At 38.5% G+C, this 15,967-nt stretch overlaps 1 protein-coding gene across 4 annotated transcripts in view; it reads right to left on the bottom strand.

The window, feature by feature from the left end:
* AUH (AU RNA binding methylglutaconyl-CoA hydratase) overlaps window positions 1-15,967 on the bottom strand; it is a 142,814-nt gene that overhangs the window by 121,314 nt on the left and 5,533 nt on the right. For all 4 annotated transcript variants that reach the window (XM_017528437.2, XM_017528439.2, XM_037738443.1 and 1 more), the window contains exons 2-3: window positions 11,718-11,785; window positions 11,518-11,605 (exon numbers count right to left, since the gene is read on the bottom strand). In XM_017528437.2, the coding sequence (XP_017383926.1) occupies window positions 11,518-11,605; window positions 11,718-11,785 (156 nt within the window). The remainder of the gene's footprint in view (window positions 1-11,517; window positions 11,606-11,717; window positions 11,786-15,967) is intronic.

Raw genomic sequence — 15,967 nt, 5'->3', positions numbered from 1 at the left:
TTTTACCAAACAATTAAGAAATAACGGCAACGATACAAACTTGATCAGGGAAATAGAAGGAAGAAACACTTCCCAATTCATTTTATGAGACCAGCACTAACCTGATACCAGAAATACAGACATTACAAGAAAAGAAGGCAAACCAATTTCCCTTGCGAAAGGAGTTACAAAATTCTTTAAAACATCAGCATATCAAATCCAGCAGTATATAAAAAGGATTAATGGTCAAGAGAGGTCTGTTCCAGGAATGCACAATCAATAATTGAAAATCAATCATTCACCATATTAGCAGGCTGAAAAATAATATTATGAGAATCTTAATAGATGCCAAAAAGAGATTTGACAAAATTCAATACATGTTCAAAAAAACTTCAGCAAACTACAAATAAAAATAAACTGGCTGGGTGCAGTGGCTCACACCTGTAATCCCAGCACTTTGGGAGGCCGAGGCAGGTGAATCATAAGGTCAGAAGTTCAAGATCAGCCTAGCCAATATGGTGAAACCCCATCTGTACTAAAAATACAAAAAAATTAGCTGGGCGGAGTGGCGGATGCCTGTAATCCCAGCTACTCAGGAGGCTGAGGCCGGAGAGTCACTTGAACCCAGGAGGCAGAGGTTGCAGTGAGCTGAGATCATACCACTGCACTCCAGCCAGGGCAAGAGAGTGAGACTCTGCTCGAAAAGAAGAGAATGAGAAAAAAAAAGGAGAAACAGAGAGAGAGAAGAGAGAGAGAGAAGAGACAGAGAGAGAAGAGAGAGAAGAGAGAGAAGAGAGAGAGAAGAGAGAAGGGGGGAGAGAGAGAGAAAGAGAAAGAAAGAAAGAAAGAAAGAAAGAAAGAAAGAAAGAAAGAAAGAAAGAGAGAAAGAGAGAAAGAGAGAAAGAGAGAAAGAGAGAAAGAGAGAAAGAGAGAAAGAGAGAAAGAGAAAGAGAGAAAGAGAGAAAGAGAGAAAGAGAGGAAAAGAAAAACTTTTCACTCTAATAAACTACATCTGTAAAAAAACTACAGTTAACATTATACTTAATATTAAAAGACTGGATGCCTTCCCCATAAGTTTGAGAAAAAGCAAAGGCGAACACTCCCATTTCTTTTAATTAACATTATGATGAAAACTGTAATGGATACAATAAGTAAAAAAGTAAAAGGCAAACATACGAAAGGAGGAAGTAAAATTATCTTTATTCACAAATGACTACCTTTGTAGAAAACTCCAAGGTATCTACAAAAAAGAGTCCTAGGACTAAAAAGTGAATTTAACAAGGTTGCAGGATACAAAGACAATATACAAAAATCGATTGTATATACTAACAATGTGCTAGCAATAAAAAATTAGGAGTAAAATTAAGAAAAAATGCCACTTACAATAACATCAAAAAACATGAAAAACTTATAAATAAATTTAACCAAACATGTCTAAAACCTGAACATGGTAACTGACACAGTATATATAAACACAGATAAATAAATAGATAGATAGATAGATAGATAGACAGAGATAGATAGATTAATGTAGCAGCACAGAGAACCCAGACATAACTTACATATATACTATCAACTGATATTTTAGACAGGTCCCAAAATAATGTAATGGGGGAAAGGCTGGTCTTTTTGACATATGGTGCTGGGAGGATTGATAATGCAACAAAACTAAACTTTAAAAAAAAAAAAAAACTTCTGTATAATAAAAAATACTTGGTCTTTATTCCAGGTTCCTGGAGCAAAGCTCCTAAAACCCTCAGAATTTCCTGAGCGATAGGGTGTCTTTTGTTATTCATGACATGCCCTTCTCAACCAAACCTGAGTTTATGCTAATGAGGTGACTCTTAGAAGGCCCCTAGATGGTGGCTGGTCACCAGAAATATCAAGCCACAATTAGAGGGTTAGAACTTTTAGCACCCCACTCACATTCTGGGGGAGTGAGAGGAGCTGGAGATTGAGTTCAATCAGCAATGGCACATGATGTAATCAATCATTATCTATGTAATGAGGACTCCATAAAAATCCCTGAAACAGGGCTTAGGGAGCTCCCAGGTTGGTGAACACAGGGAGCTGGGTGAGTAGCACACCTGGAGAGGGTATGGAAGCTCTGTAACTCTCCACCCTAGCTTTGCTCCAAGTACCTCTTCCACTTGGCTGTTCCTCAGTTTTACCTTTATAATAAACTGGTAATGGTAAATAAAGCACTTTCCTGAGTTCTGTGAGATGCTCTAGCAAATCCCATTCCTGACACCAATTATGAAGTATTTTTTTCCAACACTACTGACACCAAATGTGTGAGAGTTTCCACACCAATTCTCCAACACCAAATGGGTATCCAACAATTCAGTTAAATTCTGACACCACCCAAAATTAGTGGGATCCCACAAGTTAAGGAGTCCTACAAGACTGCCCTCACTTCAGATGCAACTCACAAGTCCTGGGACAACCCACACTTCTGAACCACCCAGCTAAAGATTTGGGGGTTCCCCTAAACTCCTCAGGTTATTTAATTCACTAGAATGACTCATAGAAAAAAAAACTATTTACTGCTTTACTATAAAGTATACAACTCAGAACAGACCAATGGAAGAGATGCAGAGGGCAAGGTATGGGGAGAGGGGGTACAGAGCTTCCATGCCTTCTCTAGGAGCATCAACTTCCTAGAAAAATCAATGTGTTCACCAACCTAGAAGCTCCCTGAACCCCATTTTTGTTGTTGTTGTTGTTGTTTTAGTTTTTTTGAGACAGGGTTTCATTTTGTCACCCACACTGCAGTGCAGTGGCGCAATCACAGCTCGATGCAGCCTCAATATCCCAGGCTCAAGTGATCCTCGCACCTCAGCCCCCTCAAGCAGCTGGGACTACAGGAATGCACCACCCACACCCAGCTAGAGTATTTTTTGTAGAGATGGGATTTTGCCATATTGCCCAGGCTGGTCTCAAACTCAAGCCATCCACCTGCCTCAGCCTCCCAAAGTGGCAGAATTACAGGCGTGAGCCACTATACCTGGCTCTGAACCACACTGTTTAAGGGTGTTTATGGAGGTTACAATACCTCCATAGGGAGGCATGAATGATTAAATCACTGGCCATTGGTAACTGAGCTCAGTCTCTGGCCCCTTTCCCCTCTGGGGGGAGAGGGTGCTGAAAGTCCTAACTCTCTAACCCACGGTTGGTTTTTTGGTTGGTTTTTCTGACAAGCTGGCCCCCGACCCTGAAGCTATCAAGGATCCCCTCCCTTGGGTCATCTCATTACCAATAAAAAGCACTTGTACCACTCAGGAAACTCCCAGGGTTTTAAAAGGGACGCCCTTGTTCTTCTGTACCAAGAACAAGGGCAAAGACCAGATATATTTTTTATTCTCTTTCATAATACACATAAAAATTAACTCAGAATGCTTCACAGTCCTAAACGTAAGATACAAAAACTACAAAAGTCCTAGAAAACAGGAGAAAATCTTTCTGATTTTGGGGTAAAATAAAAACACATTATAAAGCAGAAAAAAGGCAGGCCATGTCTTGGAAAAAACTTACAAAATGTAACAGATAAACGCATATTTTATCTGTTATATTTATTGTATTGTATCAAGAACATTAAAAAAAAACTCTTAGAACTCTAATAAAAACATTGGGAAAAATTTAAATAAGTCATCAAAAACGATATACGGTGACACATATGAAATATAAACTAAAACCACAATGAAATATGACTTCATATCATTAGGATGCCTAAAATTTCAACCTATTATCAAGTGTTGGTGAGGATGTAGAACACCTGAAACTCTCATACATTGCTAGTGGGGATGCAAAATGATACAGAAAACAGTTGGCAGTTTGTTACAAAATTAAACACACGGTTAGAATAAAACCCAGTAATTCTAATTCTATTTACCAGACAGAAATAAAATTATACATTGCCAAAAATGTGTGTGTGAATGGTCATAGAAGCGGTATGCATAAAAGCCAAACAGTGGAAAAACCCAAATGACCATCACCTAATGAATAGATAAGCAAACTGTGGCATAGTCATACAATAAAGTGTTCTCAGCAATAAAATAAAATACACAGCAATAAAATGAAACTACTGAAACATGAACATGGGTGAACCTCAAACCATTATGTTAAATGAAGGAGGTCAGACACAAAAAACTACCCATGTATCAGTCAATTTATTTTAAAAATTACAGAACATGCTAAACTAGGAGTAGCAAGGAGATCAGTACTTTAAGAGGTCAAGGAAAGGGAAGGGGCTTGACTACAAATGGACACAAGAAAACTTTTTAAGTAACTTTTTAGGTAATGAACATGTTCTGTATCATGATTCTGATCGTAGTTTAAACACCTGTCAAAACTCATCAATTATACATTTTAAATTGGTAAACTTTATTCCAAGTAATTCATACCTCAATAAAACATTTTTTATTCCAACAAGCTATATATGACAACAACAAAAAACAAAACCCTACATAGCTAAACTAGTACACACTTGTTAAACTACTACACATTGGTGGTATTTGTCCCTTCACATTACTTACCAAACTCTCTGAAGGACTAATCTTTAAATACATAAATATGACAATCTAAGATTCTGAAACAACAATGGCCAGGCTACTCCATAGTCCAAGATGCCCACACATCTATCTAGATCATGACACTTGTATCCATATGAACAATACACACAACATTCAATAATGCATGTTGACAATTTTAGTGAGAAGTCAGTTTTTAGTCATAACATAATTTACTAGAATTCAAAAGCAGAAGCAAAACTACCTTTACTTTTTTATAAAACCCACACTGGTGTAATTTAGTGAAACACTCAATTTAGGGTTCCACATATAGCAATCAATTACCAAGAATTTGTTTATCATATATTTTAGGAATTTCAAAAGAAAAAATCCTCAGTCTCAGTAACTTCTCACAAAATTTCATTTCACAAATGTTTTGGTAAAAACAATGCATGTACACTTTGTTACTTTGAATTAGAATATAAAAGAACAAAAATAAACAGATGTATGTGATCTCACATCTACATTCAATGCAGCAGCCCAATCAGAAAGACGTTTTCATAATTACGTGATTCACAAATATTAAAATTCTGACTACATAAACATTTTGAAATAGCAGAATTATTTTGGCTTCTGTGTGTGTGTGTGTGTGCGTGTGTGTGTGTGTGTGTGTGTGTGTGTGTGTACCTGAGAGACAGACACATACACAGAGAGAGAGAGAGAGAGAGAGAGAGAGAGAAGAGAGAGAGAGAGAGAGGATAAACTAAAAGTGATTAAATAGTTTCTAGAATATGTAAGGAGGCAGTACACATTCAGGCCAATCTCATATAATCCATGTAAGCCAATGCTTCACAAGAAGCTTTATCAAAATTATATTTCTTAGTATTCTAAGAGAAGTACAGGCAAGCCATGAACCCAGAAGTGGTGTTCTAATCTACAAAAAAGAATACACAACAGTGATTCCCAACCTGAAGGGTATGACTATGATCACACATTTACATCCAGTGCAGCAGGCCAAACAGAAAGACTTTTTCAGAATTTCACGGTCGGCAATGTATTAAAATTTTGAGAGTATGGCATACTATGTGAAAACACATTTTGTACGGGAAACACTGTCTGTAGCTGAGACAACTATGACATATTTTTGTCTGTATTTATATATTACTGTGTTTAATAACAGAAACATCCATTTTAATATATTACTGTAACCATGACATTTTGACATTACACATCGTCTTAATGCAGGGCCACTAAAATGTCTAAGTGTATAAAATTTTAAGAACTTTAAAAGGAGACTTCATATGCCTTCTAGATTCTAGATTAGAAACCACAGTCTAAGAGAAAACTGTCGTAATTGTCAAGAGAAGCAATTTCAGCTAAGCCACCACCTTTAACCAGGTCTTTCACTTCACAGGGATTCTATAAAATTAAATGGTCTAAATTATTCTATAGGAACTCTTTTAGTGTAAAATTTTTCTTCTCAAATGTTTTAACAGGCCAGGCACAGTGACTCACGCCTGTAATTCCAGCACTTTGGGAGGCCTAGGCAGGCGGATCACTTGAGGTCAGGAGTTAGAGACCAGTTTGGCCAATGCTGTCTCTACTCAAAATACAAAAATTAGCAGGACATTGTGGCAGGCGCCTGTAATCCCAGCTACTCAGGAGGCTGAGGCAGGAGAATCACTTGAGCCTGAAAGGCAGAGGTTGTAGTAAACCGAGATCACACCACTGCATTCCAACCTCGGTGACAGAACAAGACCCCATCTCAACAACAAAAAAAAAAAAAGTTGTAACAATCCAGGAAACTCAGTTAATATCCCAATTTTAGTTTCCAAAAGAGAAAAACATACTAATATACTTTGTACTTTTTCAAAATTATTTACTTTGATATTTGCTTGATATAATCTACTAATATAATGAAAATATTATTTCAGCAAGTTTGAAGACAGAAAAAAATATCACCCTTAGTATCTTTTTTTTTGAAACTGGGTCTCACTCCGTCGCCCAGGCTAAAGTGCAGTGCCATAATCATGGCTTGCAGCCTTGATCCTGCAAGTTCAAGCGACTGTCCCACCTAAGCCCCCTGAGTAGCTAGGAATACAGGCACGTGCCACCATGCCTGGCTTAGACAGGGTTTTGCCATGTTGCCCAGGCTGGTATTGAACTCCTAGACTCAAGCCGACTGCCTGCCTCAGCCTCCCAAAGTGCCGGAACTACAGCTGTGATCTTATTGGTAGACATAGTTTACACAGCTACAGTAATAATGGCCGTAACATTTTATATACAACTCTCTCTAGGCTTATAACAGGTATTTTCCACTCTTCGTGTGTATCACTTTATATGTATAATATTTATATGTCTTTATATGTATCACTTTAAATATCTACTTAACATTCTACGAGTGCACCTGTATACAATAATGCGTCACTTAAAGAGTACATTCTAAGAAATGAGTCCTTAGGATATTTCATCCTTGTATAAATATCATAGAGTATACTTACACAAACCTAGATGGTATAGGCCAGGGGTCCCCAATCCCCAAGCTGAGGAACCGTACTGGTCTGTGGCCTGCTAGCAACAAGGCAGCACAGCAGGAGGTGAGCACAGGCAAGGGAGCATTACTGCCTGAGCTGCGCCTCCTGTCAGATCAGTGGCCACATTAGATTCTCATAGGAACACAAAGCCTACTGTGAACTATGCATGCAAGGGATCTAGGTTGTACTCCCCTTATGAGAATCTAACTGCCTGATGATCTGAGGTGGAACAGTTTCATCCTGAAACCATCCCCCACATAAATACGACATGTGGTATAACCTACTGCTCTTAGGCTACAAACCTATACAGCATGTGACTGTACTGAATGCTGTAGATAACTGTAACACAATGCTAAGTATTTATATGTACCTAAACAGAAAAGGTACAGTAAAAATATAGTATTATAATTTTATGAGGTCAGGCACAGTGGCTCACGCCTGTAATCCCAGCACTTTGGGAGGCTGAGGCAGGTGGGTCACCTGAGGTCAGGAATTCAAGACAGCCTAGGCAGCACGGTAAAACCCCAACTCCACTAAAATTACAAAATTTAGCCAGGCATGGTGACACACACCTGTATCTCAGCTACTCAGGAGGCCGAGGCATGAGAATCATTTGAATCTTGGAGGCAGAGGTTACAGTGAGATGAGATCACACCATTACACTCCTGCCTGGGTGACAGAGTGAGACTCCGTCACAAAAATATAAAACAAATAATCTCATGGGACCAGCATTGTATAATGCAGGCCATTGTTAACCAAAATGTTATTATGCAGCACATGACTCTATTTGTGTGTATGTGTGAATGTATACACATATATAATAAAATACTAGACGGATAAACATAATAATGGTTATTTTTATTAGGGGATGAATAAAGCAGAGAAGTAGGGTTAGAGAGAGTTCTCTTCTCTTTGTATACATTTTCACACATTTTGACCTACCATCCTACTTTTTAAAACTAAAATTTGATTAAAAAACTTAAAATGTAAGTACTTAACAATCCTAAATAATAGGTAGATTTAAATGAGAAGTTAGAAATCACCTGCAAGGCACCTGTAAGAATCTCTTTTTTTGACAGGATCTGGCTCTGTCGACCAGGCTGGAGTGCCGTGGCGTGATCTCAGCTCACTGCAAGCTCCGCCTCCTGGGCTCAAGTAATTCTTGTGCTTCAGGATGCTGGGATTACAGGCATGCCCCACTAATCTTTTTCTTTTTTTTCTGAGATGGATTTTCACTCAGTCACCTAGGCTGGAGTGCAGGGGCATGATCTCAGCTCACTCACCTTCTCGGTTCAAACAATTCTGCTACCTCAGCCTCGCAGGTAGCTGGGATTACAGGCACCCACCACCACGCAGGCTAATTTTTTGTATTTTTAGTACAGACAAGGTTTCACCATGTTGGCCAGACTGGTTTCGAACTCCTGACCTTGGGTGATCCACCCGCCTTGGCCTCCCAAAGTGCTAGGATTACAGGCGTGAGCCACAATACGTGGCCTTAGGAATTTCTTTAATAATGTTTATCTGTTTTGCAGCATTTTAGAAAAAAAATCTCGTCAAACTTACTGTCAGTAAATAGGAGAGTGGTATGAGACAATTCAGAGAAGCTGCTTATTATATCCTAAACATTCCTGAAAAAAAATCAGTGAATTAAAGCACAGTTTAAAGGCTGATTAATTCCGGCAAATACATGCTGAGTCCCTACAGTGTGCTGTGATCTGAGAATGCAAAAGATGATTCTCAAAGAATTAGAGATGTTCCTATGCTAAAGAAATTTGATGCAAGACCATTTGCTAAGCTTTAAGTGTTTAGAAATGAACAAGGTATCACTGGGATACAGGTATTAATAAATACAGAGAAACCTTTGTGGGGGCAGAGTAAGAAAAGGGAAAATGATGACTTTGAAGGGATGAAGAAGGGGCTAAAAGAATAATCAACAAATGGTACACTGTGTTTTTGATGTTTCTTTTAATATTACTACTTTGGAATACAATTTAAAGTGTCAATTATGCGAAAGACTGCATTCTTCAACAATAACAGATAAATGTGGCCTGATTAAGATGTTTATACTAAAATAGGCTTTAAGTTTAAATATTCTTTAAAACAATGTAAAGAGATTTTATTTACCTAGAATTTTATTTCATATGTACATATTAAAAGACGGACCTACTGGTCAGCCTATAAATGTAAATATATGTAAGAAAGGCGCTGGGTGCTATGTCTCATGCCCATAATCCCAGAACTTTGGGAGGCCAAGGTGGAAGGATCACCTGAGGTCAGGAGTTCAAGACCAGCCTGGCCAACATGGTGAAACCCCATCTCTATTAAAATACAAAAAATTAGCCTGTCGTGGTGGCTTGTGCCCATAATCCCAGTTACTCAGCAGGCTGAGGCAGGAGAATTGCTTGAACCTGGGAGGTGGAGGTTGCAGTAAGCCAAAATCACGGCATTGCACTCCATCCTTGGCAACAAGAGTGAAACTCCACCTCAAAAAAAAAAGAAAGGAAGAAAAATCTTTCAGAGAAATATGAAATAATAGTTCCGTCATATATACTGAATTACTAAAAGAGATGACACGCCCCAATTTTTCCATAATTAAAACATAGATTTCTGTTGACAAAATACAGTTACAAATCTTATGAGTTAAAAGATTATCCTGATTGTACAAAAGTTTAAAAGCACATAAAGCAAAGTATATAGATTAAATTAACTTGTTGAAAAGTACTCAAGGCAGCTGAGCACAGCGGCTCATCCTGTAATCCCAGCACTTTGGAAGGCCAAGGCAGGCAGATCACCTGAGGTTGGGAGTTCGGGGCCAGCCTGATTAACATGGAGAAACCCTATCCCTACTAAAAATACAAAATTAGCCAGGGGTGGTAGTGTATGCCTGTCATCCTAGCTACTCAGGAGGCTGAGTCAGGAGAATTGCTTGAACCCAGGAGGCAGAGGTTGCAGGGAGCCCAGATAGTGCCATTGTACTCCAGCCTGGACAACAAGAGCAAAATTCCATAAAAAAAAAAAAAAAAAAAAGTACTCAAGGCTAACATGTTATTCTGATAAACAGCATGTGCTATATTATTTGAGGACATTTTTGCATGTCCTCAAAAAGGCAATCTGTAACAGACAGCCACAAACTGTGCCAAAGCATTAAAGCCTTTTTCAAAGCATATTCCTAACGCAGAAATCCTAAACAAATGGGCTCCAAATGAACAGGTAAAATAAAAAGAATCCCACCAGTAACTACAGTGTGATAATTATAAAACCTACTGCCAACAGAAAAACAATGCCAGGATGACCACTAACATCTACTTTTAAAATGTTAATCTGTCTTCACAACATCGTTATCACTCCTCAAAGATTCATATAATTGGGCCTTCTTTAAAAACCCTAAAGCTACTCTACGTCTTCCCAATAAGCCATCCAACGGCCTCTAGAGAACTTCTCAACCATTAGTCATAGTGTTAGACTCCTTTATCTCCAGATCATATTCACGTGGTCCCTAAAACTAGACATAAGAATCCTAATTATCTTGGTATAAGTCTTACATATTGTTTTAAAAAAAAGAACTCAAAATATATGTAAAACGCTTATGAGCACGCCTACTAAGCAGACAGTATTACTGGCATTTGACAAATGTAAAAATGGAAATCTAAACTGCACAACATCATAACCCTGGCAGTGAGGATAATAAATCTACACTCTTTGATTACTCAACTGGAGTTAAAACTATTTTTTTTAGATATCCTGCATTTTAAGAAATGTATTAAGAAGGCAATAAAACCTTATCAAAAGCAAAAATATTTATATTGCATATTTCTAAATATCACACTACTCTGCAATATTTTAAGGCAGAAGTCACAGAGATTGAAGCTTAAAAAAACTGAGAACGCTTAAGAATGAAACGAGGAGCCAGGCTCAGTGGCTCACCCCTGTAATCCCAGCATTTTGGGAGGCCAAGAATGGTGGATCATTTGAGATCAGGAGTTCGAGACCAGCCTGGCCAACATGGTGAAACCCTGTCTCTATTCAAAATACAAAAAATTAGCAGGTCAAGGTGGTGGACACGTGTAATCCCAACTACTCAGGAGGCTGAGGCAGGATAATCGCTTGAACCCAGAAGGCAGAGACTGCAGTGAGCTGAGATCATGCCACTGCACTCCAGCCTGGGCGACAGGGCAAGACTCTATCTCAAAGAAAATGACTGAAACTAAAGAATATTGGCCACAATTAAGACACAACCAACAAATATTGTACTTCACGTACTACAAACATGTATTTTAATGGCTCAAAGATTTTTTTTTTCAACTTCTGAAACAATCTACAAGTTGCAAAAGCTTCTTTCTAATGCTGACAGACTAAGCATGTTTTTTTCTTGTAAATCAGTAAAACACAAAGAGGAGTAATGGTGTTCAAACCATAGAACATTCTAATGGAAAACAAACTATTACTGAGGAAAAATAAGACACAGTTTAATTTTATAACACAACATATTTACATACCAGCACAGAATATCCCTGGGACTTCACTCCTGATTATTATGGTCCGTACTTTCTTATCAGATTTCAAAGCATCCACAGCTTTTGATAGCTAAACAGAAAGACGAAGCATAGGAGGAAAAAGAGACCAAAAAAATGTTTTTATATTGATGACAATAAGGTATCTTAATATTAGAAGTAAACAGTTTAATCTTTACACTCACCATTTTTATAAGATTTTTACTGAGTGAATTTTTGCCATAAGCTCTGTTTATTCCAAGCACCACAATTCCTAGTTAAAGGAGAAAAAAAGAACAAGCACTTGAGTGAGTGAGGCATTTAAAGAACACAGACTCTACATCACATCTAGCTAACTTTGAACCTAACAAATCAAAGAAATTCATGACATCATGTTCCCTTCAATTTAACTCTTCTTAAGCGCCAAGGTAATTTGCAATGTCTTGGTAAATTTTACATCACTAACTCAAACTAGAGGGAAGACCACATCTATTAATGAAAATTTTAAGTTAAAGGATACTATTTAAAATGTGGTTTCATCATCTTCAAGCAGATACAGAAGTAACAGCTAATAAACCTTGTCACATTCAGGTATTATATCATTTGCTTTCTGCTAGGATGCCAGTTGTTAATATCTCGATTTTTTAGGTCAGACGCAGTAGCTCATACCTGTAAGCCCAGCACTTTGAGAGGCCGAGGCGGGTGGATCACCTGAGATTGGGAGCTCGAGACCAGCCTGACCAACATGGAGAAAGCCCCGTCTGTACTAAAAATACAAATTAGCCAGGAGTGGTGGCGTGTGCCTGTAATCCCAGGAACTCAGGAGGCTGAGGCAGGAGAATCACTTGAACCTGGGAGGCAGAGGTTGCAGTGAGCCTAGATCACGCCATTGCACTCCAGCCTGGGCAACAAGAATGAAACTCCGTCTCCAAAAAAAAATCTCAGTTTTTTTTTTTTTTGGTCATACTACATAGTTTTCAGTAATTCTATCCCAGGCTTCTCTCCTGATTTCTCTCTGATATACTTAACCTGAGGGCACTTCCATTTAGATGTCCAACAAGTACTTCCAACTCAATCTATAAAAAACAAAGTTCATTATGTGTCCCACAACCCCAGCTATCACTCCAAACTGCACCATTTTTTAATCAAAGACCATCATCTAAACCCAGCCTCCCGTTCCTTTCAGTCACCAATTTTCTAAAAGCAATACTATGCAAAGATTCACCTGTTACTTAAAATCCTTTCATTATTTATTTCAAAATAGCTAACTTCAAAGACCTTAATTTGATATGTAGAGTTTGTACAACCTCTACTAACTTTCTTGTTCCTGAAGTAAACAAATTTTTCACTGTGTATCAGAAATACCTTCCACTGAGTCAGAGGTGGGTATGGTTCTTATTTGCAACTGAGTTAAACTGAAGACAACAAAATATAACATGCCTTCGCTGTGCAAGAAACTGTGCAGACCCATTTTTTAAGTATAAAGATGAACTTCTGCTCACAAAAGAATCAGTTTGCAAGAATTCCAAATGCTCTCATTTGGAATGAGAAAAGCATAAAGGACTGGTATCTGACAAGCTCTGTATTAAACCTTGGGAACAACCTTGGGTAGATCCCAATACTATTGACAACAGCTACCACCAGTAGGCCTTAGGCACTACCCTAGGTGCTTTAAGTGAATTAACTCAAATAATCCCCACCACAACCCAAGACGTTGGCACTATTTTTATCCTTAGTTAACAGATAAAGAAATGGAGACTTGGAGAGGTGAAGTAACTTCCTTCAGCTATTAAGTGGCAATCTAACTCTATACTTGAACAAAACTATGTTATACTGTTCAATCTTCAGTTTCCTCAGGAAGAAAATCAAGCAGCTAAGACTAAATGTGTCCATTCATCAAACATACTGAGTAGTATGATGGTGATCAGCGGCCAAGGAACTAGAGTCCAGGAGGGAAATACAAACATTAATAATCATAAAAATCATTAATAATCAATTCAAAATGCTTAACAAGCTATAAGTGGTGCTATAGTAACTTGAAACCGAAACTAACAATGATCTAGGGCAAAAGGAGATGGTCAGGGAAAGCTGACCCAAGACAGTGGAGGGTGGAAGGATGAGTAAGAGTTAAAGTGAGAGTGAAGGAGGCGCGCTGACTGCCAGGCAGAGGAAACACAGGAAAAGCATAAACTAGTCATGGTCCCAACTGAACGTCCTGTCACCTACTAGGGGGAGAAGAGTGTTACCAATGAAAGCAGAGAGGTAAGCACATACCGGCCAGAAATATCCTGCTAAAAAGTCTGGCCTTTATCCTAAGAACAAGGAGTAACCATTGAAGGAGTTTACACAGGTATAAACATACACACATGCACATATAAAACTGAGGGGAAATAGATTCTATACTTGGAGATCATACCAGAAGGAGATACGGGTGGGAGTTTCAAGACGCAATTCGAGTCCAATCAACAGATAACAGGTTTGGCTGAGATTGGCAGCCGTAGAAATAAAGGAAAGTGAAAGGATTCAAGAACTATTCAAAATTTTAAATGAGTTAATGATACCTAGACTGAGGACTGATTTAACTGGAAGAAAGTGTTAAGGATTATTTACCTCGTTTCTGACTTCAGCAATTGGATGAAAGAAGACGACATTTAATGAGACAAAATCATAAAAAATACCAAGGTGAGGGTGGAGGGGAGTAAAGCTCATGAGTTCTGTTCTGAATTAAAGCAAATCCGAAAGGCCTTTCAGACATCCAAGTTGATACCACCTACAAGGGCTAAGAATGCAGGCTCAGGTGTGGCTGCTGGGGATGGAATCCCAGTTTGCCACTTACTAGTTATTCGGCAAGTTACTTAACCTCTCTGAACCTCAGTTTCTTACTCTATTAAGATACTAACAGTTCCACGCTCCATGGGACTGTATTAGAATCAAATGAACATGAGCACCCAATCATCCTCCCTTCTAGGATGAACACTTCTCATGCAATAAGTACTAAAGTTTTACCATAATTTCTGCTAGATATGATACTGCTGACATCATTACTGAAGTGTAAAATGCCATCAAAATGTTTCTATCACAGTCAATTCCAGCAGTTTTGGTCCCATATCTGAGACTCAATGTTTTGAGTACTTCTACTTCAAGAAGCTAGAAATTAGCTCTGCAATCAGAAATAAATCATCTAGTCTGTAACAACTGTACCATCAAATATATCTGTAGCCTTCTGGTACTCCAAAATGGAATAAAACCTTAGCTTTATTCAGGAGAGTCTAAAATTGTTGTTTCATAATTGTCTCACTTTAATTCACAATTCAATCACTTCTCAAGAATTCAATTATCATGCAACTTCCTCAAATAACCTAGACAAGTTTATCAAACTCAGAAAAACTTAGGCATTTACATGCCAATCTTAAGTTCCTGTTTTAAATTTTCCCTAACTTTTCACAAAACGTACAAAAATATTCAGTGAATCTGTAATAAGGTCACATTACAGCATTAACCCTGCTCTATAAGGCTCACACAACTGAAAGATGAATTTAACAACTTTGCTGAGACTTAAAAAAAGGAATACATTTTGCTTATACAAAATTGAAAAAATACACCCAAAGTGAAAGTCCTTCTTCCCTAGACCCAACTCATTCCCCAGAGGAAGCCACAGGTATCACAGTTACATGTAACCTTCCAGAAAATGTTTACCGTATTTACATACAGAAATAGAGTTGTATATTACCATTTGGCTTGTTGTTGCTATGTTACATAAATGGATTATATGTTCTGTTGGTGTTGTTCTACATAAAACAGGTTCATACACTTTTTTTTTTTTTTTTTAAAGAGACAGGGTCTTGTATCACCAAGGCTAGAGTGCAGTGGCTCCATCATAGCTCCCTGCAGCGTCAAAGTCCTGGGCTCAAGCAATCCTCCCGTCTCAGCCTACTGAGTAGCTGGGACTATAGGCAGGTGCTCCCATGCCCAGCTGGTTTCACCTATTTTCTGAACTAAAGTTGAGTTAATTGACTAAAGTCAACTTAACTAAAGTTCTCAATGAACCACCACTCAAGGTCTCAATGGAGCTAGAGGCCATTACTCTAAGTGAAGTAATCCAGGAACGGAAAACCAAACACTGTAAGTTCTCAATTAGAAGTAGGAGCTAAGGCCGGGCCTGGTGGCACACGCCTATAATCCCAGCACTTTGGGAGGCCAAGGTGAGCAGATCACCTGAGATCATGAGTTTGAGACCAGCCTAACATGGTGAAACCCCGTCTCTACTAAATATACAAATATTAGCCGGGCATAGTGGTGGTCACCTGTAATCCCAGCTACTTGGGAGGCTGAGGCAGGAGAATCATTTAAACCTGGGGGACAGCCGGGCGCAGTGGCTCACGCCTGTAATCCCAGCACTTTGGGAGGCCGAGGCAGGTGGATCACGAGGTCAAGAGATCGAGACCATCCTGGTCAA

Source organism: Cebus imitator, unplaced genomic scaffold (genome assembly GCF_001604975.1).
Source record: "Cebus imitator isolate Cc_AM_T3 unplaced genomic scaffold, Cebus_imitator-1.0 Scaffold53, whole genome shotgun sequence".
Classification (NCBI taxonomy): domain Eukaryota; kingdom Metazoa; phylum Chordata; class Mammalia; order Primates; family Cebidae; genus Cebus; species Cebus imitator.
Note: the sequence above shows the minus strand (reverse complement) of the source record. Positions and strands in the feature narration are given on the sequence as shown.